We start from the raw sequence: 25817 nt of genomic DNA, 5'->3' as shown, positions 1-25817 counted from the left end.
GGGATGGGAGGTGGTCCAGGGTACTGTGGGTTATTTTCAGGGCTCTGAGCCTGATTCTCTGTTGCCCCAAGGGCTGTGTGCCCCTTCATACTGTGACAGGAGAATACCAAGCTCTTGGCGTAGCAGAGAGCTTAAGTCTCCATCTTGAGAACTGCTGAGGCCCCTTAGCTTGTGCTGGCCACAGAGTGACTTGACCTTGTGGTCCGTCATGTGCTCCTCCATAATGGTCAGCACTAGCAGAGCCAGTCAATAACCTGCCATCTTCCTGATCACCTTTAATGGGTGACCCTCTCCTCGCTTCGCCAAACAGGGGGCAGGGGTGGTATCTGGGAGATGAATAAACCACACTAACCCCTTGAGTACCTCAGGAAAAGAGTGTACATTCAACAAAGGAGCATTTCCATAGCCTTGTGGATGTACTTTGTACAGTTTGTCCTGATTAGAAAGGAAGTGAGTTTAACAGAGAATCCAACCCCGACAAACAGTTCTCTAGTTTTATTTGGAAAAGCTGCAAACCTGCTACAGTTCACTTGCTGGTATGAAAAGCAAGCTTGAAAAATGCCACTGTTGAGATCAGTGAATAATGGTTTAAGTGGAATAACAGCAGTCAGGCTGAAGAACACGGTGCAGTGGTCGGGGGGGGAGAGAGCGAATGCTACAAGCCCCCAAGTTCCGAATTTTAATCGTGATGCTGTCATGGACACACATGTGTCTGAGTGACACCTTACACTCCCACCAACCTCAGGAGCACGTGTAGCTTCCAAGTGACCTTCTGGCAGCAGTGAAAAATGTAGCCCGGAGTCCCAAGAACTTTCTTCCTGTTCACAGCAAAGCAATCTAAAGATGAGATTATTTTTATTTAAACTTTATTTCTAAACTGATTTTGTTCTGTGAATTGAACTTCTCTAATCTTGTTATTCTGCATTCCCCTCTCTCCCTGGGCTTCAAATATTTTTTTTTTCGGTTGCTTATGCAACCCTACAGCTGCAGTACTCCCAATACATAAAGCATGGTAGAAACGCAGCTATCATTACTACTTAATGAAAACAGAAAAGTTATTCATTGACCAACCCCTCCTTCTTGTTTTTTAATTTCTAATAAACATATCAGATCCATATCTAAGTGGGGACAAAAAACTATGACCTTGCATTAAGTTTATCCCCCAACATCCTCATCATGACTGGTATTAAAGACTTCTCATCTGAAGTCTCTGCAAAGGAATATGTCTCATCATTACCTAGTCACCAGCCAAGTTCTTCTCCAGCATTCACTGACACATACAAGAAACTAGCTATCTTGGAAATGCCACATTAGGGAGTGAGTGAAGAGTCATCAGCAGAAAAAAAAAGGGGAGGAAGTCCCTTCCCCCTCAGTTTTGGCAACCATCACGTTGGTCATTTTGCTTTTTATACCATATGTTGCTTTTCATCATGCTTTGTCCTTACGCTGTCTTTTAAGGAACAAACTCTTTGGCAATGAATAGAGTCTTTATACGCTTTTAAAACATTTCTAGCATATTGTAGACACCATTGTAATATAAATACTCATTGTCTTCCAGAGTTTCCTTACCACCACCACTCTTTCTGCAGCTCTGTCACTGAATAACAACCTTCATTGAATTGTTTTGTGACACTGGTGAAGTGCTGTAATCATAAAATATGGCAAATGCTTCATATACCTGAAGATGCATTTTGTTGAACTTGGTCTTTCTGTTGATCACACTGGATAACAGTATGTCAATACAATCTCAAGTAGCTCAGCACATTAGCAAATGTAAAAACCAAGACCTTTAATTGCATCCCAAAAGACATGTGGGAAAGAGAGGGAAAGAACAAAAGACTTTTGAAGCCAAATTAGCCCATGAACTAATAACTATCATTAGGTTTTAGCAAGGCACCATATTTGGTCCTTTCCTTATTTGTTTTGTAGTTGAACTACTGTGACTTTCATCTCCATTAGGTTTGCTGAAGGAATACACAACAAATGCAAAAGGTCTTTAACTCTTCAGTTTCTTTCTGGCTGAATGTCATTGTTTGCATTTCTCAAGTTTTTGAAAATAACAGCCTTGACTCTCTTCTCATTTAGCCCAGTTTAACAAGGAATTCAGTTGCATTAATCTCAGTTTAAAGCAAGCTAGAGGAGTGCTTAGCCTAGTATTTCTGATATACCTCATATACCTGCAGTTAAAGAACAACTCTCATTAAACCTAGATTAAAACTCAGATCACTTTATGCCCTGGATTTAAAACTTGTTTTTAACCCCCTTCCTTCTGCCTCTACCACTGTATTTTCCTCCCTTTAACAGCAATGAACAAAGAAATTACTAATCTGCAACTCTATCTGGTTTTAGTTCCCAGCTTTTCCAGTTCATTCGGCTTTTTTTTTTTTTTTTTTTCAGCCTTGGAACTTGCTGATCACATTCACCTTGAGATCTCATCTTTGGACTTTCATGACCTTGTCCTCTCAGTACTCCTTTTGCCTTTCTAATAATTCACCCTGTTTTTCCTTCTCATTTTCTGTGTATGTACCGCAGCCTTGGCACATTTTGTTTATCCTTTTACATCCTTCACGTAGTACACACAGTGCCTAACATTCCTCCAAGTCCTATGCTATGTCAGTTAATTTTAAATCTAGTTGTCTGTAGAGAGACAAGAACCAAACCATTTTAGCTGTGTCTGTAAAAGCATCTCACTATAATATATTACGGTATTTAGCCTCAAAACAGCCTGCGAGGAGCAAAAGCGTTACTATTCCTTTTCTACAGTGGCAAAGAAAAACTGATTTATCCAAACTCACATGAAAGCCCGTGGCAGCCTACGGGTTACCAACTGGAGGATTCATTTTAACTTTGTACCTCCAGATCTGTACCTTGGCTCGTGTATTTGACACTTCTTGGACTTTAGAATAGATTTGCTTAACTTCCAGGCAGTGCACAAGAACTGCAGCCACTGCCTCTAACTAGCCCAGCCCATGGAGTGAACACTTGTTGTCTGTTCACCAAATAGTTCTCCGAGGGGGTCGGCAGGCAAACTGCCAGCACAGGAGGAGTCCTTGCTCTGGTTTACCACGAGGCTCTGCAGCACCGACCACCATCTTGGGCTGTATGGCAGGAAATTGCAGAATACACTCCACTTTTCTAACATCTACCACAAGCAAGCAAAGCCATGGTAAAGCCAGATCGATTGGAGCTTACACATCACCTCAGAGGAGTCCAGGTCCTCATGTGGCTTCTGATAGCCGACGTGACTGTGTCGGGACCTTTGTCCCTCCACCGGCGCTGCTCTGCCAAACCAGCTTCCTTTTTCCTGTCAGGGGCTTTGCCATGTTGATCACACCACTGGCCCCAACTCCTGGCCTCTCCTCGTTTCAGCGGCCACATCACCTGCTCCTTCTTCCTGCTTTTTGCTTTTGCTTTTTTAACCAGCCTAACTCCGGCCTTCCTTACCGCTGAGTTAGGTGGGACACAAACCACAGGTTATTTATGAGGGAGCCAACGCGCGTCCCGCTCTGCCAGCAATCCAGCACGGATATTTTGGGGCCTCGGGGAGCGAAAAAAACCTGGCCCCCCACAGCGGCCGGGTGCTACTGCCACCCTCCCTGTCACTCAAGGCCACAGCACCTGGCTTCCATGTTGGCCCGGCTCCCCTCCTGCTCTTCGGTGCTACCGCCTCACCTGCGGCGGGCCCGCACCCCTTCCGCTCAATCCGGGGAGGGCAGCGGGGCAACTCGCCGCTGGGGACAGGGCACCCACGGATGAGGAACGGCGGGGGTGCTCCGGGCGGCACAGACCGGTGACACCCTCTCAGCAGCTTCCCCCCGTCCCTGGCGGCGGCGTGGGTCGGCGGCGGCCGGGGAGGCCGCTTCCGCCCGCCCTCCCGCTGCCCGGCCCTGGCCCGAGGCCTGGCCGTGCGCTCGCTGCCGAAGCCGGGCCCTGCGGCTGTGCCCATCGGCCCCTCCGCACGGAGCGGCGCGTCGCGGCTCGGCTCGGCTCGGGGCGGTCTGCCCCGGCCCGGCCCCGCCCGCCTGGCGGCGCGGCCCCGCCCGCCTGACGCGCCGGCGGCGCTGGCGGGCTGGAAGTGGCGTACGTGCAAAGCGGGCCGCGAGGGTGGCGCCTCCTCCTCACCCCAACACAGCGGCGGAGGCGCGGCGGGGAGAGGCGGCGGCCGCGCCGGCCCGCGGACTGGGCAGAGAGGCCGGCGGGGAGCGGAAGGCAGCCCCACCGCACCGCGCCTGCTGGCTGCCCCCCGCCGCCGCCGCTCTCCCCCCCTCGGCCACGCACGCCGCCGGCGGGGCGGCGATGAGGCGGCGCTAAGCGGCGTTAGCGGCGCAAGGGAGGGCGGCGCGGGCCCCCGCGGCAGCCCCGCGCCCGGCCGCCCCTAAGGAGGCCGCGGGCCGGCGGAGGGCGGCGGGGGCCGCGGCGGAGCCGGGCGGCCATGATGCAGTGAGCGCTCCCTCCCCGCGCGGCCGGGCGGGGGCCCGCGTTAGCGCCGCTCCCGCCCGCCTCCTTACATAACCCCTCGGCGGCGGAGCGGGGCTGCGGCGGCACCACCAGCGCCATGGCGAATGACAGCGGCGGCGGCGGGGCCGGCCAGGGCGGCGGCGAGAGCAGCGGCGGCGGCAGCGGCAACAACAGCAGCAGCAGCAGCGAGCGGGACCGGCAGTACTGCGAGCTGTGCGGGAAGATGGAGAACCTGCTGCGGTGCGGGCGCTGCCGCAGCTCCTTCTACTGCAGCAAGGAGCACCAGCGCCAGGACTGGAAGAAGCACAAGCTCATCTGCCGCGGCGGAGGCACGGCGGCGGCGGCCGCAGCAGGGGGCGCTGCCGAGCCCCGCGGCGGGCAACCCCCGCCGACCCGCGCCCACAGCGCCGGGGCCGCGGCGGGAGGCGGCAGCCGGGCGGCGGCAGGGGGGGGAGCCGGGGCCGCGGCGGGGAAGGGCGCAGCGTCGCCGCCCCCGGAGCCCCCCGCCGAGGCCGCCCCGCTGACCGACAACCACGTCGCCGCCGCCGCCGCAGCCGCCGGTGGTGAGGCAGAGGCCCCGGCCGCGGCCCAGTCCCCCTCGCCCTCCGGGGAGGCGGTGCTGCTGTACCGGGACAAGTCGAACCTGTACCCGGGCGGCGTGCAGGCAGGACCCGGCGGGGCCGCCCTGCGCCCCAACGGGCAGACGAAGTGGCTGGTGCCGCAGCGGCTGGCGCTGGAGTACATCGTGCCCTGCATGAACAAGCACGGCATCTGCGTGGTGGACGACTTCCTCGGCAAGGAGCTGGGCGGGCTGGTGGCCCAGGAGGTGCGGGCCCTCCACCACACCGGCCGCTTCACCGACGGGCAGCTCGTCAGCCAGAAGAGCGACTCCTCCAAGGACATCCGCGGCGACAAGATCACCTGGGTGGAGGGCAAGGAGCCGGGCTGCCAGACCATCCGGCTCCTCATGAACAGCATGGACGATCTCATCCGACACTGCAACGGCAAGCTGGGCAACTACAAAATCAACGGCAGGACGAAAGTGAGTGCGGGGAGCCGGGACCCCCCCCCGGTGCAGCACCACCATCCGCAGCCGGGGGAGGGGGAATGAGGGGGGAGCGGGGGGGGCGCTTTGCCGGGGCGGCGGAGCCGGCGCTTCCCCGGGCAGGGGCGTGTGTGCGCGCACGTGTGCGGCTGCCCGCGGGTGTGCGTGCGTGTGCGCACGTGCGTGTGTCCGCCTGCGTGTCCCCGCCGCCGCCCCGCAGCCGCCTCCCAGCCGCGGGTCCCGGGCCGGCTTGACGGCGGCCTCGGCGACCGGGTGTTGTCTGCGGTCAGCGCCCCGCGGGCTGCTCTCCACCCAGAAGCTGCGGAAGGGTTGGTTTGTCTCTTCGCTTTTCCAGAGCAGGGGGGAAAAAAAAAAAAAAAACAAAACCAAAAAAAGCGATCTCAAATACATAGAATGATAGAACGGTTTGGGTTGGAAGGGACCTTAAAGATCATCTAGTTCCAACGCCCCTGCCGTGGGCAGGGGCACCTCCCACTGGACCAGGTTGCTCAAAGCCCCATCCATTCTTCCAGGGATGGGGCTTCCACAGTGTCCCTGGGCAACCTCTTCCAGTGTCTCGCCACCCTCATAGTGAAAGATTTCTTCTTGATACCCAATCTAAATCTGCCCTCTTCCAGTTTGAGGATATTACCCCTCGTCCTACCACTATATGTCCTTGTAAAAAGTCTATCTCCAGCTTTCCTGTAAGCCCCTTTCAGATAGTGGAAAGCTGCTGTAAGGTCTCCCCAGAGCCTTCTCTTCTCCACGCTGAACAACCCCAACTCTGCTGCCTTTTGTTAAAAACTTGACTTGTGTTTTGTTAAAAATTTGACCTCGAAGCTTATCTGCCAGGTGATGAGTATTGAAATGCAAGTTCTTCCGTGGTCTCCCGAAGAAACTGAAAGCGGTATACTCATTGCCTCCTGAAAACGGGGGGCAGTGTGTGCCCGGCACCGGCTGCAGTGCCTTCTCGGGAGGAGCAGCAGCCCGCACCTTGGCCGGAGCGGCGCTTGCTGATGTTTGTGGCTGGCATGAACGGGTCGGGTTTTGGTAAGTCCTGGCTCAGAATGCGGCCTGCCGAGTGCTGGGCTTAAAAATGCAGCTAGGAGAGCCACAGAGGTGGGCCGGTGCCCCGGTGGCACTGCGGAGCGGTGAGTTACAGTGTGACCCTCTGACAGCTGGTGCTGCAGCGGGCAGCAGAGGCACAGCCGTGAGGAGCGGGCTGGCTTTGGGAGAGATTTTTTTTTTTTACGGTCATCAAGTCTCTGTTCTGCAAAAATCTTACTCTTCAGCTGTATTTAGAGACCAGAGAACTGCATCAAAATTCTCCCATTGTACTAGCCTAATTTGCAATTCTCTTTCAGTCCTTTAAGTAAAATTCATCCATTGGTGAAGGACTAGTAATGAATATTCATCAGTATCTTTTCAGTTAAAAAAAAAAAAGGGGGGGAGGCACCCCCTTGACAATTTGCTACCTCTATTAAAACATAAGGAAGCTAGTGAATTGGTAGGAACCATCCCGCCATGGTGGTTGCAGTGTCACAGACAGACTGTTGTTGCTGCAGCTGCAGAATCTCAGCTGGTAGGAAGCTGCGGGTGGGAGGAGGGGAGAAACTGGAAGGCAAAAAACAGCCCTGGATTTGTTTGGGGCACGGGAAACTCCTGTGATAAAGAAAAGTGGGTGGGAATTTTTCATTTTTTTGAAATGTGATCTTTGTGTAGCTTTAGTTGAACCAGCACAGTGCTAAAACTTTTTAACAGGAACATGGTCTAGATTCCTTCTAGATCCCTGTTAGCTTGGACTTTTCTAAGCCAATTTATCTTTCAGGCGGTCCTAAATCTCTTCAAGGCCTCAGTGCTTCAAACTCGCACTCTTAAAAGTATCAGTGGCTTTGCTGGGTTTCAATTTTATGCGGCAAAGAGGAATACCGCTTCTGTTTCTATGTGCAGTGGTATGCTTCTGTAAATAATACGTGCCAGAGCTTTAGAAAAGGACTTTTGGAATTGCAGTCCTGCATCACACCAGTAATTCCTGGGCTACTGTGCCTTTTGCCAATAGTGAAAGATAGAGAAAAATCTCTTCGTGTTTCACTCTTTATTGGAGCAACAGCAAAGTGATAAAGATTGTTCAGTTTGCAGTCACTGCTGAAATTCCTCTTGTGTTTGGGGGATTAGAACAGGTGCAGGGATCACATCAGTAAAGGTGCAGTGCTTTTTACTCCTTGGTGGTACGGAAATGCATTACTTTCTGTCTTCTCTCATTCCTTTGCTTATCTCCCCACAAAAGTTGGTGCTTGTAGTTGAACCTCTGAGTTGAATAAGCAGAAGCAGTTTGTGAGGAGAGATGGACAAGTCTCTGGGAGAGTTTGGTCTGTTGAAACGTGAGGTTTGTCAGTGTTTGGGAATGCTTATTCATAAAGTCAGCGGGGATAGGAGCAGTGTGACTTTCACCTTCTCTCTTTTGCATCCATGGAGAACTGCACCTTTCCTCTGCCATTAATGCCACAGTAAGTTGAGCTGAAGGGCTTGGGGGGGGTGGGAGGCAGTCCAGCAGTGGAAACTTCTGTACATCCCCGCTGTTTGGGGGTGGGGGGAAAGAAGAGTGTAAAATAATCACAGAGACACCGCTTGGTTATCTGAAGTAATTTTTTTCTTCACTTCTTGCCTCTGCTTTTTCTGAATCAATGTTTGATTGCGTTGCTGCCGGAGTCCTGGTATACTTTTTATTTTTGGCAGTATAGATGGGTGTGCAGTGGGGATACTGTAATAGCTGCAACGAGTTACTCTGGAGCTTTTCTGTTAGTGCACTTTGCATGGTGCACTGCTGCTTAGTTCATTTAGTCAAATACAGTCTGATTTTGAATCTTGATGGGTATATTGGATTTGCATTCACAGCAAAGACTTTTTAAAAGGAACGATCCATGTTCAATATTTATTCTCACTGGCTTCACTTCAAGTTACGGGACCAAAATGCATGGAAGTGTAGCACACGTTGACCCACTGAGCTCTTACAGAATAATTTTACTATTCCTGTGTGCATATGTTGCAATACTGTGGTTTGCTTAGTTGGTATGTGGAGAACTTAGTGTACCATTTTACTGAAGGTGCTAAATAAACCAATTTGCAGCGTCACTGGTGAGATTCGTGATTCCTCAACATCTGAACCAACAAAAAGAATTCCAGCCCCTGGGCACCCTCCTACCCTCTCTAAAACACTACCAATGCTAGCTGCATAAGGCGATGGGTTAGCATGGCATTAAATGATTGCAATTTGGTATGGCACCTCATACAACAGGGACCTGCTAGAATTGATTAGGCTGTGCTCATAAACATCAGGGATGTAGCTGTGCTGAGGAGATCTGGGGGGGTGAGGTCTAGGAGCTTGTGTTTCCTCAAAAAGTAGTTTATTGAGAAATCAGATGTGCAGTGTTGTAGCTTTGAAGAGAAGGTGATTTTGTACTAACAGTTCTAAAGGTATGTTGTGTTGTTTTGTTGGGTTTTTTGTTTTGTTTTTTTAAGTCTATTTTTTTTTGTTAGACCATTAAATGAAAAACAAGCAAAAATCCCAAACCACTTGCAGCCAGTTATTTAAAATATTGTTGTTGGGTTCACTGCAGTGTCTTCTTAGAAAACGGGCTTTGTTTTTGAATATTGTGCAAGGGTTGGCATTATGTCACAGGAGCTTTTATTGAATGTTTAACCTTTACCAGATCTAGTTCAAGCTCTGTAAACAAGCATATCCTATTAGAGGGAATGAATCATAAATAAATCCGCTCCACAGTGTGCTGAAATTCCTATCCTCTTTCTATTACTGAGTCTTCAAAAATGTCTTGTTAACTAAATATACCTATAAAATCTTAAGTTTCATTCTCTGTACTTTATCTAGCAGATGGGTACTTTTACAGAAATGAATGGATTATTGGTCAAAGGTTTTAATGATGATGTTGATCAAGGGTAATTGTTTTCAGTGTTGGGGAAAAATAGCTGTAGATAAAATAGAAGAGATGATACGTAGATTATCATTTGAAGTTTGGTTAAGGCTTAACTTGCATACCTGTTGCTGTTGATGCTGTTGAACTTGCCATCGCTTCTACAAAGTGTCCAGAAGCAGTAGGTGAAAAGGGGAAAAGAAATGGGTCTTGAGATACATACCTTGCAACCTTAGCCTGTGAAACTATCAGGGAAAAAGCTACATTGTTTTAATGGAATCTATTTTAAACTAATTCACATTCACCAGGGCCAGTCTCTTAAGGTAAAGGACATGAAATAAGGTAAAATGTTAAATGTGTGACAAACTTGAGATTTGAAAATCTGTTAGGGGATTTCTGTAGACTAACTGAGCTGCCTAGAATCGATGTGGTTCTCGTTAGACCCGACCATCAGTAGATTACTCTCCTGAAAGGTATCTATATAGCAGAAGGTATAAACTAGCCAACTACCTTTGAGGTGTGTGGACAGTACTGCAGCAGGTATAAAGGAATGGCTAACTATTCACTCCTGTCAGAAGTCCTGACTTACTGCATTCTTTGCTTTTGTTCTCTTAGTCTCTTTCTTTCCAGGCTCTGTTTCCTTCTTTTCTGTTAGCAGATGGTGGCACATACTTGCATACATGAGCTGTAGTGTCTTTCTCCTACTTGCTGTTATTTTCTAGGTTTTTCTTCTTCCAAAGAAGAAGAAATAATCTCTTCCCAAAATATTAGTTCTCTTTTTATTTTTTTATCTTAACAGTTATCACACTTATATGTGCACATATTTCTGTTTCCTGCCTGTCCTATCTCAGATAGCCAGTGGAGTTATAAACCTGCTCATCATCAGGGAATGAAATCCTCTTGAATCTCACCAAGGTGAGAAGGTTTTTCCTTCTTACCCACACAGAGGCTGGCAAGGTGTTAAAGGAGGGGGCGGCTTTGTGATTTTTCTTTTTTTTTTTTTTCTATATTTCTCTTTCCCCTATTCTGGACTCTGCTCATGATCTAAAACTTTATATAAATCTGAAGTTTGCATCCTTTCCTGGTATTGCAATAATATTGGGGCATCCCAGTCATGGACTGAGTTCCTGATAATCACCATATAAATGGACGTCTCATCTATCAGCTGTTCCTGCTTCTGCTCCCATCACACCCAGCACCACCTGTCTCCTAACCCTACCTCATGCCTTTTATTGGTAGGAGATTGAATAGACAGTTTTACAGTCCCTGTTACATCCCTTTAGTCTTTGCTTCATTCCCACTCCTTGTAACCTGTCAGATCTACAGTTCAAATTGCTGCATTTTAATGCACTCTTGTCTCTCTACCAGTAAGGCCAGTGGCACCTGCTGCTTCTCAGCCAACAGTGGTTTAAAAACTTGATTAGCTACACATTGTGCGAGACTGCTTTTCTGCTTTTTCTTGAAATTGTTGAATTACATAATTGGTTATCTCTTACTTTCTCCTCACCATCAATCTCAAAGTAAACTGACCTGATTGCAAGTACTTTACCCGCTGCTTATAATTCCCTGGATGCTCATCAGTTTTCAATATGATGTTGCACACTAGAGCATCCTGGAGTTTTCTGAAGACCTAGAGGGCTCTGGATTTGGACTAGTCCAACTGTGCCCTATTAAATTAGCTTCTTTCGGAGTTAGTAGTGCTCCTCTAGAAAATAATCCTCTGAGAGCGAGTGCATTTCTCATACCCTGCTGTTAGCTTTTCTATAAACTGGGAAGAAGAGGCTCTCTGCTCTGGCCATTTATTTCTGTTACAGCTTTCCTGCAAACATGTTGGATTAATGTTACCAAGGAAAGAGAAATATGACTGAGGAGCAGCAATCAGCTGATAGAGCTGAAGCCGGCAGCAGCTGTGTAGTGCTGAGAGTTGGGCAGAGGGAACATGGGAGGGAGGATGGGTTAAGTCTGACTTTTGAAGGTGCTGTTTAAAATAGCATACAGGAGACGTGAGCAAGATTTCTGGATGTTTTTCCCCACTGTATCTTGTTCTGCAAAATATAACTGTGCGTGTGTTGGGCAATAAGAAGACAGATGAAAATAAGAGGTAGGGAATAAGGACTCGGCAACTAAGCAGGTACTGGAAAGTGATGATGGTGGCAAAATGCCAGTAGAAGGAAAGCGAGCACGGAGGTGGGTGCAGTGCTCTGCTGCAGCTCGGGTGAGTCCCGCTCTGATCAGAGGACCTAAGAGCTGCAGCTGGGGATCCAGGCTGAGGAACGTTTGTGAAGTGGGAAGCTTCCCCTCTATTTTCTTGTGGCATGCCTGGTTACAGAGGTCCTTCTGTATCATTGTGGGGATTTATTTCACTATCACGCCTTGAATTTATTTCTTGGTAGGAAACTTAATGATCTAATTGGTTCCTAGTGGATGACCCTATGGATTTGAATTTGTAGCTGCTTTGTGGGAAAGTGTGTCTAGATCTCTCTCAGTCTCCCAATACTCACTTGAGTTGCTTGACCTTGATATAGAATATGACCGATACTTACCCTTATTGATTTTTTTCCTGACAGTGATCTTTCTATTGGCAATGGTGTTTTCTGCTAGCAGAGTGTGCTGGTCAGTGGAGGATTGTGTGGTGATTCATGGATACCCAGCAGCCCACAATTCTGCCCACAAAATGCAAATTACCTTTTGATTGAGAAGCACAGCATCAAGGAAAGACGCTTGTTTATGGCCAGTGAAAATGAAAATGTGAACGTTGCTGAGATTCTGGCAGGTTCTTCTACTAGAGAAAATTACAAAGATACACTAGTTTCTGAGGGGTGACTGTGTGGTGATTGTAACTTTGAAGTGTGATATGAATATAGTGTGTCTGAAGGTGGGGAGCACCAACTGTGACTGCAAGGAACTTCTCCGTGCCCCTGTGTCTTAGGCTGTAGTTCAATGAACACTTAGGGCTGGCGCTGTCAGAGAAGTAGTCACTCTCTTTGCCAGCACAAGTATTTACATGGCCATCCTGTGAACTGGTTTGGGGAACTGATCCATCTGAAAAATAAACTGGCAAAAGAAGTGCTCCTGGTTCAGTGTTCAGATGTTTGTGCTGGCACAGGGGACTGGCAGATGGTGAGACTTTCTTTCAGCAGCAATGCAAATTTATGCCAGCTTAAAGTGTTTGCCAAACTACAGCCCTAGTTTAACACTTAAGGACTGATTATTCCAAAATTTGCCTGTGAAAATTCAAACACAGGTTAGGAAATCTTTGCTAGCTATGTATTTTTTTTTCTTTCTTAACCTTTCTTTTCTTTTTTCTTCCATGTACAGTGTGAGACTCCATTCTTGCCATCAGAAATGTATTCTTCTGTCCTTCAAGGATCTTCCTTGTGACAGTTATATACAGAAGCTTCGCTGGTCTACCTACCATGTGATCCTGTGTAACGTGCACAGGGAAAAAAGTATTTTCTCCGAATGAAAACTAATTTTTTTCCCCTCATTTCTACCTCCAACTTCAATACCAACCTACTAGCTAGATTTTGTATGCTTGTTGGCTGTGCCTATCCATTATTCTAGGGCTTTGTTAACATCAAAGACATTTTGTGGTTTCTCTGTTTCAAGACAGAGCTGGACTGGCATCCTCTGCAGTGAACGCTGTGCTACATCTGGCTGCTGCTGGTGTGGAAAGTCCCTGCTCAGCCACATCCCCTTGTGTCAGGTCCAGCGCTTGTTCTGCTTCAGGGGCTCTGTCTGAAACAGGCAATTTCAGTACTATTTCACTTTTCTTGTCCAGTTTTCTCTCTGTTTCCTGGTGCGTTAGGGTAGCTAGCTCTACAAAAGTCTGGATTGATTTGTTGCATGGTTTTTCCCAATCATTTTTGACTGTGCAGCTGCGGTTAGTTTTTGAGTTATTGCTGTTCTGGAGATTAGGAACCTGTAGCTTTGTGGTTTGTGCACATCAGTAATTTCAGTACACTACGGGCAATTAATTTTATTTTTTCCTGCCAGTGGTATCAATGATTTTCTGACCATGTTGCTGTTTTAATGTGCTATGCTGTATCTCCTGCACAGAATGTGCTTGATTCAATACCGCACAAAAATCAAGCGGGATGCTTCTCTTCATAGCTGTACAGCTCGAGAGGAAGAGCTGTCTTCCCTTGCTGGTGGCCTCTTGGTCTGAAATTCCTTGGAAGTGATGTCCTGCCAAGTCATAGGACTGTCTGAACAGCAGCCTCCTCAAATCTCTGGGTTAGTTGTATCAGTAACCTTGACTGAGCATTTGAGAGATGTTTTCCCTTTTTCTAAATGATGTTTAATTTCTGAGTGGGTTGCCAGCTATTTCCTGCAAATAAATAGGCAGCATATTATTCTCTTTTGTGATATTTACCTGCATTCATAATATTTGTAACTCAGTTGTGGTGTTGAGACCATCCTGCTTAATATCTGACAGCATAGGTCGCTAATTGGAATTTTGCGAAATGCTGTCTTTCAAATTGCTACTATGTTGTCCTGTACTGAGTGCTAGTGTGTATGTAAGTACATAGTATACTTGTAGCTTAAATAAAGGCTTTCTGCTGCAGCAAACATGAAACTTGTTTTATAGAAGGGGAAATGGATAGTCCGTATAGAACAAAAGTTTCTTCTTGGCCCTCCAGAAACTAAATCAGTTTTCTTCAGGCTGCTTGGAGAGCTCTTGTACAAAGACAACAATTTTTCAGTTCAAAATTCGGTTTAGACTGTTGTGAGTGAGTTGGTTAGTTGATGCTTCAGTGGGATGCCTGTGGGGCTCCATGTCTCCTGTGCTGCTATATTTTGTTACTTTACAGTAAGGGAGTGACTCGCCAATCCAAGGACAGTGCAAGTGGTTTTTGGAAATAAATCTACTCGGAATGTATCAATACAAGAGCGTTGATCATTGACATGTTGTTTACACTATACTAAGGAAATAATATTTTGAAAGCAGTATTTTCAGTGAACAGAACAATCTGTGCAGCTGCTACTGATACAGTTTTTGTGTTCTGTATTTGTGACTTAGACCCTTCAAAAGGAGGGCTAACACTGGTCTTCGTGGCCTTTTGAAAAAGTCATTTGCTGCTCCTTAAGTCCTTGTAAACTCCTTCCAATTTCTGAAGACTGTTGGTTAACGATAGCTGATCAAGCGTATTTTCAGTGCAGGCTTGTGCCAGAATTAGTTGGTAAGTGGCAGTTGTAAGCCTCAGGCCGAAAGCGAATTCACTGGCTGTTCCAGGGCAGTGTGTGTCAAAAATAGAGCAATGCTTTTATGCACGTAACAGCTGCTTACACTTGAAGACTTTCTTGTTCTTTGGTATTTAACTTAAAACTACTCGAGAGTATTTTTGTTAGCATATAATGTTTTAAATAGGAATCTGGTAGCAACGTGTGTCCGTGCACATCTATATGGATGTTGCGTGTGAGGGTAGGGCGGTTACGTATATTTTGTGTGTATTGTGCTCTAATGCAGAGATAAAGGCCATACCTGTAGGGTAGTTAATGGGGCCTAACAAAAAAGACTATTTTTATACCCGAGGATTAATTCATTTAGAGTCAGACCAGCTCAGAGGACAGTTTGACCATGAGGGCATTCTGGACTGTACAAATGACGTACAGCTCTGAGGAGATGCTGCCCCAGTGAGCCCAGAGCCTGAGACTGCCTTGCCTTGTTCCGGCAAAAACAAGCATTATGGTGAAAATGATACAAAGGTGAACACAGTGAGGAAGTTCAGGAAGCTGTTATCCCTTTTGCACTTAACAGGGTGGAGGAATTGTTGTGTTCGTCGTCAGGTGACTGTAAGAAGTTTCTAAATGCAATAAACTGGCTGAAGACTTGAGGGGTTTATGTGTATTTGCTTGTTTTGTTTTGTGGGGTTTTTTTGTGTTTTTTTTTTTATATATAAAGATATTTTAAATCTATTTACAGGAGGAGCTTGTATTGTCAATTCACATCACACTGTTCTGTTGATAGCTCGAAATTCTTGGTGAAGCGGCAGAGGCTGTAGGTTTCTCTGCTGGGCATACTCTTGCTGTGGCTTGCTGACCTTCTGGTGTGCCGGGGTCTGTTATCTTCCTGCTTGCATAGTTCAGAAGGCTGCAGCTACATAGCTAGAATAGTCCTGAAGTTACTAGGCAAATTAAGCCAAAACGTTACAATAATAGACTAACCTGACTGTTGTGATAATGTGGAATTTAAATTGCTAGAGATCAAAATACTAATTTTGAGGCAGAAATCCTTGTATGTTGAAGTTCTCTGCACTGTGGAAAAAGACCAGGGATGCGGCATGTGAAAGGTTTTATTTATAGTTGGTTAATAACATACCTTTCTTGTTGCTGCTGTCCGTCCTGTTCAAGCAGCTAACCCTTGCTGTGGACACCAAGCTCCCTCCACAGCTTCTGCTGTGTTTGAACGGCGTGTGGTCTGTGCTCGGCTGAAGGCATCGGGCCCTTCCAGTTCCAGCGGTTGCAGCATTGTTGTTCAGGCAGCTGGCACGCCGCCTTGCTGCTGTGAGAAAGGAAACTGTGGCCAGTTGATAAGGGCATCTTGAACTGACTCAGTTTCAGCTGGCATATTACACGATGCCCGGTGAAATAGATGTTGACTAATCATAGCTCTGTTTGGCTTAACCTGCGTTGTGTCTCCTTTAGCCCTTATATGACAGAGCATCAGGTAGACAGTAGCACTCTTCATAAGAGTGGATTTGCTTTTTCAGGTCTTACGGGGAGAGTCTGAGAGAGCTGGGGCTGCTTACGCTGGAGAGGAGAAAGTGGGGGGGGACCGTACCAGTGTGTATAGATACCTGATGGGGGGAGTGAAGAAGAAGGAGCCAGCAGTGCCCAGTGATGAGGCAGTGGGCACACTGAAATGCAAGAAATTCCATTCAGGTGTAATAAATGCTTTTTCCACTGTGACTGTGATCAAAGGGAAAAGCAGGTTGCCAGAGAAGTTGTGGAGTCCCTGTCCTTGGAGATAACTACTGAGTGTGCTAAGTCGGACTTATTGCATCTCTGAGTGAAGCGACTGGAAGTCTGTCTTCCTACTAGTGGTCACTTGCTTCTTAAAGGAACGTTGTGGTTGGATGTGTACGTAATGTAAGCAACAGTTTGAAATATTCTTGGCTTGGGTTCCTGTTGGTCATCTAGATGGTCGCTTGTACTGCAATTTGTGCTGCTGCCTCTTCACTGTTTTCTCCCATGTTGCATGTTTCACTGTCTGTATGTGCATGTGCCCATTAATGTAGTCCTGTCCTAGGATAGCTTGCTGATTTAAAGCATGTGTTCACTTTACAAGACTGATTTCAGCAAAAGTTTAAGAAATTAAAATCAGTTATTTATAGGGGGGCTCATACTTCCTCTCCAAAATTATTTTAAAGTTACATGATTTTGGCACCTCCTCTATAGTGAGAGAGCATAGTGCACCAGGAGATAGCTATCCTTACTTTGATAGACAGAGAAGTGAAATATGCTATTTCAAAGCCATAGGCTACCACAACATGCTTTACTTTAATATTTCCTGTATATTTACTTTATGTAGCAAATTTGTAATAGACATCTGGACAAGATTATTTTCGGTACACTTTAGTTTTATTTTACTTAAGAAAAATGCCATTCACTTAACATTAAAAACAGTTTCAGAGAAGTCTGAGGAGGGAACCTTTGAACAGGTAGGAGTCAGGCTCATCTATTTTGTCGGGCTGCTGTAGAAATCAGAAACCTGCAGCTCTCAAGTTACAATCCTAAGCCCCCGTTTAACTTCTAGCCATTTTTCTTTCATCTGTATTCCCCATGTGTACTTGGCTGCTCCTGCCTGTGCTACCCTGGAGACCTTGGTTGGCAGCAGTGGGCTCCAGCAAAGGAGCTGTTGCAAATTCAACAGCAAAGTTGAACGCAGGGAGAAGGAGCAGGTGCCAAGAGAGGTGAGAGGTGGGCTGGCCCTGGCAGGGGTGCAGGGGACTAGGCTTGCCTCAGTTGCCGCTCTCTGCCAGGTATTCAGCAGTTGCAGGCACCCCACGATGGGCTATCCTCTGCAAGGACTGTGTTTGAAAGATAAGAGCCACGTGCCTCTTGGGAGATGCCAATTTGACTATCCGTGCCATATATCTAGTTGCAAATTGAAGCCAGATGGAGTTGTGCTCATCTGAAGTGACCTTCTGTATGAACTAGATGCTAGACCATCCCTGAATTGTAGATTAAAGCTATGTGTTTTTGAAGAATATCCAGTCTTACCGAAAAAAAAAATTAAAAAAAAAAAAAAACCAAACCAAAAATGTCAGTGAAACAGAGATAAACCAGCCATTGTTACTGTTCAAGTGCTGATGACCTGCTCTGCTCAAAACACACGTCATTTTTGCACTCTGGCTAATTAGTTTCAGTTTCAAGCAAGTTGCCTTCTCGTATTTGCTAGGTGGAACTTCTTACTGAATGTCTATTTCACACAAGTATTTATCATCTATCTTCACGCTATTATTTGTTTGTTGTAAATAATCAAAAATTGGTGTGTATGTGAAGCTTTGAAATGTATATAAACTGATGGTCTTGTATATCATCCATCTTCTGGGCATTCAGGAACTCTGAGCCAGTGGTTGCATCTGGACCACTGCTCTTAATAAGCACAGATGGATAGACATATTTGTCGTTAATTTATGTAATCTTGTTTTAAAAGCCATTTGTACTTTTGGCCTCTGCAACATCCTGTAACAACGAGTCCCGCAGTTTGATTAGATGGAAAAGGAACTTCCTTTTGTTTAAAACCTACTGCCTGGTGATTTCAATGTCTCCTAGATTCTGTATTGTGAAAACTCATTTCCCAGTAGTTTTGCTTTTTATGGGTTTAGAGGTCAGGCATTTTCTTCCATATATTTTTCAGCTGACACTCTTTCCCTCCTAAACTGAAGAATTGTAGTCTTTTTAGTATTTCTTCAGATCGGTACTTTTCCACATTTCTGGTCATTTCTGCTGCCGTTCTCTGCAGCTTTTGCTTTTCTGGTTCTGTTGATCCCTCTTTATAAGGCAATCAGAATTCCAGTATTAATGAACAAGTACGTCATGAATTTGTATACTGGTGTAGTGATGTATCCTGTGTCTAGTGATTTATGGCACTTTACGACACTCTGATGCTGTGCTGAGGTGATGCTCTTAGGAGAACTGCCTTTATTTACTACGTTTTTTTCTAAAGTGATGCTGTCTAGTTTAGAGGACATCACTGTGTCTAAGGAGGCCTCTCCCCACCCTGGGAGAGGGAGGGAATACACCCCAATGGAGTATTCCATTGCACTTACTCTTTACAGAATTTCACCTGCCATTTTGCTGTCAAGGCACTTGGTATCATTTTACCCTTCTATGCAACTTTCTGCAATCAGGGCTAGGATGGATTCTGCAATATATATCCATATTGCATATGAATATTGCCACTCTGCTGCTCACCTCCTTTTCCCAGGTCGTGTCTGAAAAGTACAGGTCCTATGGGGATCCTGCTGGTAACTCTCATTTTTCACTGAAAGGAGGTTAGGTTGCTGTAGTGAAATTCCTACTGCAATTTACTATTTTATTGCTATTTGCTTTGCCTGTTCCAGTACTTCGGAACGCCTCGGGAGTAAGATCCATGCTTAAAATGCTTTATACATAAAAATGTCTAATTTTTGCATTAAAATTAATGCCTCAAGTAACTTTTTATTTAATCTCCATTACAGCTTGGACAAAATGACATGTAGTGACTCCCGAAGGCCTGCTAACACCTGGCACAGACTCAAGAACAACACAGGAGTTCCTAGACTGGAGTCCTGACTTTGTCATTTTCCTCAGCAAAAATAGAAAACAGGAGTGGTCTCTCTCATGAGCCAAAGGCTACGCCAAAATTGTGTTGTAGGTTATATAGGTATTAATAAGATAAACATACATTATTTTTACCTATTTAATCTTACAACTTTGTAAAGAGCCTTGCAAACACAGAAAATAATATTCCTCTACAGGACAAGAAATGTAGATGAAGATTCTGTCAGCTACCTTTGTTTTCAGTTTGTCATCTTATATAGCAACATGGATGTTGCAGAGATGTTCCTTCTGACTTTCACTTTTTACCGTGCCTTTTAATTTCTTTAAACACAGATCCTGCTACTTTGAAGCTACATCCATTGAAAGACAAAGCTAGTAAGAAATGACCCTTCCTCACCGTTGAGGCTTCTACAGTTCAACTGGCAGTTAACTCCCTAGTAAGACCCCAGAGTAAAAATTGCCTTATAATGAGGGAAAATTCCAAAACACTTTTTTTTTTTTTTTTTTTCTTTTTTCTTCACATCCCCCACCTCAGCTTTACAAAGGGAGTGAAGGAATTCAGGGGTGCTCAGTGGAGAGCAGAATTTGCCGGTGATAGGAAGGTGGAGTCCCTTTGAGGTTTCTCCCTTTGAAAAACCCATTACACTTTTTTGTCAGCTGTCCTTCATTTGCGAGGAAGAGTTATCTTGGCTTTCAAACCCTTAATTGAGGTTGCTTTTACAGGGGAAGAAGATTCTTGTTTTCTAGAGTAACTTTCAGTAGTCTTGCTGATAGCTGCAGAGCATTGCTTGTGTTGATCCTGGGAATAAAATACTAGTCTTTTATTGGCACTCGGGGGTTTGTGTGTGTGCCAAGCTGGGGGCCTGGTCATACGCTTGAGGGCAGAGCTGCCGTTCAGAGAGATACAGGCAGGCTGGGGAGCAGCTTTATGAAGATCAGCAAGAGCAAAAGCAAAGCCCTGCACCTGAAAGAGCCCTGTGCAGTGGTAGGGGCTGGGGACCAACAAGTGCTGGGTGAGGGGGATCGTCACCTCCCTCAGTCTGCGGGTTCTGCTCCTGGTAGTACAGCCTGGGCTGCTTTTCTTCCCGGTACACTCCATGTCATGGTACACTGCTGGCTCCTCTTGAACATCCTGGGCTGTGGTGGTTTTGGATTGAATCCTAAGCTCTGTTGTTTTCCCATTTGTGAATTTAGTTTTAAACTGTTTTTAAGTAGCCATATAATATAGTTATGTGTTGCTGCTTATAGACTTGAAACCCGTTTGGCTCATATAAACAAGCAATGCAAAAACAATGCTTTACCTGAAGAATTTATAATTAAATATAAGCTAAATCTTCATATATAATAATTCTGTGTGTACCCACTCTCCAGCAAAAACTAGGTAATGATTTAAAACATGAAATAAATCAATTCAATTTTGAACTAATGGAAGAATGTGTTAGGAACACTGCAGTTATCTATTGCTATAGCACATGCAATTTGAATTCACCTTTTTTTTTTCTAGTTGGCTTTTTTGCAAGGCCACTCTGTGTGAACATTTTATCTGGGAGACAGATTATGTGAGCAGCCTTCTGCACCCAGTGGGTGGATATGAGCATGATAGTACTGTGCTGTGCATGGAGCGGTGGCTTTTTTCTTATTTTCAGTTGCAATTCTGTGTGCTGACAGTAACCTCTGGTGTCCGAGATGTTTTGTAGTGTGGCTGATTAAGGAACCGGTGGATACAGGAAAGCAATTATAGCTGATGCCTGATGGGGAATCTCAGTCGTTAGTGCTTGCAGCTTGATTTCACGGGGTTAGGAGCAGGGCAGTCGCAATTCAAACCCATGCTGTGGAACTTGCTCCCTTCGTTATCGCAGCACATGTTTCACAAGCGCCTCTGCCATCCACAGTTTCTTACCCACTCCTCCTCTTCCTCCCTCTTCTTCCCTTCAGCCTTTCTCTGGCTTCAAAATTGGTTTTCCTCTTCTTTGGTTGCACATCTCAGATCACCAGAAGACAGGGAGGATACAAAGCGAGTTCTGGAATCTGTAGTATCATTAGCATAAAGATACAGGGCCATCTGCTACATGTAATAGAAGTTAGTAAGTCAGTTTGCTGCCCATGGGTAGTTTCCTGAAATGCTGTCTCCTGTGCAGAAACTACTGTTTACTATTACTGTACAATAATAGATACATGTTTTAGAAGATCTGTTGTTTATTTTCAGTAATGATACAGAAATTTCATTTTAAGAAATGGTCTATGGCTGAAAAATACACTTCTGCCAAGCCTGAAATCTGAAGTGATTGTCTGCTGACTTGAAGGGGAAGCTGATTTCTTGTGTAGAAATCTGGAATCTAGTCTTTTGCAGAATTGATTGTTATTCCATTTGTTCCTTAGTTCTCGTGGTACTCAGCATAATTTTCCCCCCTTACAGTAATGCAGGCTTTCGTGAGTGCTGCGGTTCCTTCTGGTGTCTGCTTCTCGCTCTTCATCTTCCTTTCGTTTCACTGTATATCATCTGTCCATCAGTAATTTCCACTGCTGTTGCTTAAGATGATGATGAGTTCATATCCTTGAGCCGTTTCAGGGTGTTTGCAGACTGAGGCAAACAGTTTTTCATCAATTGTGTTCTTGCATATTTGGTTTTTATCTTTTTTTTCTTTTTTTCTACAACTTAAAGCTGGGAAGAGGCTTTAAAAAATAAAACTCAGGCTCTGCAGATCTGGAGTGTAGGTTGCATAAACATGTCCTATGGAACAGTCCTCATGATCTGACAGGACACCTCTGATCAAGGCTACTATTGCTAATCCTTGCAATCTCTCCCCAATGAGTACGGTAGATTGTAAAGCCCTAACTGCCCTTTGGTTTACCAGAAAAGTTCCTGCTGATTGGATTTTTAAGGACAGACACAAAAACCTTTCTGCAGAAACATGAGACAATGAGGCGTGCATGTCCTGTCCTGAAATCCACCATTTCTGGGTGGGGTGTGGAGCAGTGTGCTTCCCTTTTTTACTAAATGCAGTGCTTTCAAGAGGTTTAAAAGTATGTAAATACTGGCTGCATGCTAACTCGGCCAGTATTAGGATTTCTAACTTTCTGTGTGGGCATTTGGGGAGAGAGGTCCTGGTTCTGTGCTCTTTTGAATGCCTTGAAGAGGAAAAAGATCTCAGTGACAAGTTGTTTCAGAGAGGCTTTCTTCTTGTTCCCCTCAAGGTCAGGTTTCATACACGTAATAGCGCGTGTGGAGTTTGGTTCCACCACCTTCTGATATTTAGAGTGGAGTTTTAGGTTAGCATCCTACTTCTAACCAAGATACTTTTCAAGTTAGACAGTCATAGCAATGGTGATTGACAGGAGCCTTGACAGATAGCATCAACAGGTATTTTAGTATTTCATGGAAAATGGCCGATCTGTGAAGCAGCCTACTTGCCTTTTTGGAAGGGTGAATAATTTGATGAATATATACAATATTATTTTTGTTATTGAAATAGTGGCAAGGAGGGAAATAGGTAATTTTTTTGCCTGGGTTGGTTTTTTTCGTAGCAGTTTCCTAATGCAGAGTATAAATAGACTTGGAACAAACCAGGTGGGTTGCTTTTAATCAGTTGATAATTGGTAATGCAGCACACTGTATTTTTCCCAAAGCATGAGGATGTGTGTTTTTCCATCATGCTGGTTGCTTGGGGCGTGATTGCGACAGATGGGGAGATTGGGGAGAAGCCTATTGGAGCAGCACCAGGGAGCTCTGCTGTCTGTGGGAGGTTCTAACCTAAGGATGATCTTGTTGCTGCCGTAAGCATAAATTTGCTGTAGAGTCATCTGTATTGGCATTTAAGATGATTGTGGGGCTTTTGTATTGGCAAAGATGGGCAGTTTCCTCAGGTGTTTCTCGCTGCCTGGAGCCACTGTTTGGTACATTCAGATCTTTCTCCTGCTTACATGGCCACATACTCCTGGAGCAAATCCATCGCGTGCCTGAGCCACCCTCCTCCAGCAGTTGCACCAAGCCAGTGCAGCCTCCCCGTCGCCTCCTTAACCTGAAATAACGTGGCTGGCTCTGCTGGGACATACATAGAAGGGGTGGATTTTGGAGTCGCAGTCCAAAGTCAGCAGTTCTGCTCCTGGCGTTTATGGTCAGCCCTTAACTTCATGTGGCCACAGCTGTTCCTTAAGGCTTTCTGCAAGCACTGAAGGGAGCCTGACACAGCTGGAACACCAGTAGATTTGTGTAATGCCTGCTTATGTTTGAACTGAATACACTGGGTGATCTGGTTAAAACCAAAAAAACCCCAAGTTTTGCTTATACCATCTGGGAGACAGGCCCTATTACAGTGTGATCGTGGGATGATAAAGAAGGGCTTGGATGGAGACAGTTGATGTGTGAAAGCCCATAAAAGGCAGTATGGGCAGAGTCAGCATTTCTTGGATTTAAATTGTAGGTGATTTGAAAGCATATTACAGACTGCTTGTTGCTGTTTGGCTTTAAGCCTCCGTCAAGCTTTTGGGCAGTGTTAATATAAATTAAAGCAGCGCTTTGTCTATTAGCATTTCAGTGCACGGTTATTTGTTTTTTTAATTTATGAATAATTTCAAAGAATTGTCTGGACTCTAATAGTAGGAGTGAATGCTATAATGTATGGTGTGAAGTTTGGAATGCTGTGGGCATGCTGAATCTTGTATGTCCCCTTGCAAATATCATTAAAAACTATTTTAAAATCATTTTCCTCAGCATACTGTTTATGGCAGTAAATCCTTCTATGGTTAAAATCCAGAGGTGGTAGCTGAGACCTTGACTTGGACACTTCAGTAAATGTTCATGTAGATGCAGTGAACTTAAGATACTTAAAGTACACAAGTACCTTCAAGGATCTGGCTAACCATGGTACTAAACATGTAATCCTATTACCATGCAGTCGCACAACATTCAAATTTATATAAAGATATCTTTCCTACAAGCTAGATTTTAGTTATGTAGTTATTTTGCTCCTTCAAGCAGAAACAAAATTACAGTTTTAAGTAAGAAATGAAATATGTCCCTTTTTTGAGAGAGAGAGAGAAATCCTAGTATTTAGCAAAACTATCATGTATAGTTTCTTATTTTCTATACGGAAGAAGTTCCAGGCGTCTCAGTATGTGTACTTTTGGGGAGAGAATGGTAGTGATGATGAGTGATATTCTTTAAATGCCAAATCTTTCAACCATTCGCTTTCACGGCTATTACAGTGAGATTTTGTTTAAAAATAAAAACAAAAACCAACCGCCCCTTAATCCTTAGGGTTTTTTCCTCCCCAGCCTCTCCTGGTGTTAAGTATAAAAAAATCTCCAGCTTTGAAGTGTGGGTTACTGTGCATGCTTTATTTTTAAGGTAATGGAAGTTCAGTTTATCCAGTAGATCTCACACAACTGAAAAATTCACTGATCATATGAAATAACCTTACAATAGTGTCCCGGTTTGAAGTAAAACCGAACCAATTTTCTGTTCTGTAACTTTACATCCTAGCTAGGCCTCCTCTAACTCTCTGAAATTAACGGCATATTGTGGAGAAAACTGCTCGTTCTCAGAGTGATAAGACCAATGTTTGTGCTCCATGCCAAGGAACGGTATGCAGGGAGGCCCTTGCTTATACTTATTGCTATAACAACCAAGGTCAGCCAATTTCGTTATTTGCCCCCTTGGAGGGTCGGAAGCGGAAAAAACGTAGAGGGGTCACATCAGTGGGGAGGAGTGGACAGGACAGGTGACCCAAACCTGACCAACTAGGGTATTCCATCCCATCTGCCCCATGCTCAGTATAAAAGCTGAGGGATCAAAGGGTCAGCCCTTTCCTGCGATGGCCGACGTCCAGAGAGGACTCTGTCTGTTCATCTGCTTTTGATCCCGATCCGTGTGTTCCTGACTCCAGAGCTGGAATCCAGTTCCCATTCGTCACTGAGTCCAGTCTGGGACTTCCCCAGTGCCTGCCGGTGATGTGACTGTCATCCTGGGAGCTTGATACGGTTTTGTATATATTGTATCTATTTCATTATTTTCTTCTTTATTTTTATTTTAGTATTAATTTTTCATTAAAGTAGTTTAGTTCATTCTAAACTTCTGAATCTCCTTATCTCTTTCTCCTCCTCTCTCCTCTTTTAGGGGGGGGGGAAGGGGGGGAAGGGCCATCTGCCGGTCCGGTTTTGGTAAATTCAGCCAAAACCACGACAAATAGGTAACTGCACTTGTTTTCACGTGTCATCATCAGTGTGCCTCTGATGTCATGTGGTTGGCTCTGAAAATCTGGTGTGCACAAAATACTGTCAGAATATATTTTAAGTGGTGTAGCTGAGTGAGACTTCTTACTATTTTAGTGCACTGTTGTAATTTGTTTTAGTGTTGTGTTATTTTTAGTTCTTAAAGATGTTGCTTCTCTGCGCTCTTTCTGAATGGTTAGTAATGAAATTAGTAAGTTGACTAGTCTCATGTGAGAGCAGAACATTCTGCCCCATCTTGGAGAAGAGAAGTTCCTAAGTACTTATTTTCTAAATGGTATTACTCATTTCAGAGCACTTACGATGTTAAATTAAAAACAGACTCTTAAAATTTGTGTTGATTGACTTATTTCTCTGTCAAATATCTGTACAGCGCCAAAACACTG

At 45.2% G+C, this 25817-nt stretch overlaps 1 protein-coding gene across 3 annotated transcripts in view; it reads left to right on the top strand.

Moving 5' to 3' along the window:
- The first annotated feature begins 4555 nt into the window (after positions 1 to 4555).
- EGLN1 (egl-9 family hypoxia inducible factor 1) overlaps positions 4556 to 25817 on the top strand; it is a 38174-nt gene continuing 16912 nt past the window's right edge. For all 3 annotated transcript variants that reach the window (XR_012463655.1, XR_012463654.1, XM_074164109.1), the window contains exon 1: positions 4556 to 5500. Coding sequence is in view for 1 of the 3 variants with exons in the window: in XM_074164109.1 (XP_074020210.1) it covers positions 4556 to 5500 (945 nt within the window). In the remaining 2 variants the exon portion in view is untranslated. The remainder of the gene's footprint in view (positions 5501 to 25817) is intronic.

Source organism: Numenius arquata, chromosome 2 (genome assembly GCF_964106895.1).
Source record: "Numenius arquata chromosome 2, bNumArq3.hap1.1, whole genome shotgun sequence".
Taxonomy (NCBI): Eukaryota; Metazoa; Chordata; class Aves; order Charadriiformes; family Scolopacidae; genus Numenius; species Numenius arquata.
The sequence above is the reverse complement of the archived record's forward strand: the minus strand, read 5'-3'. Positions and strand labels throughout refer to the sequence as shown.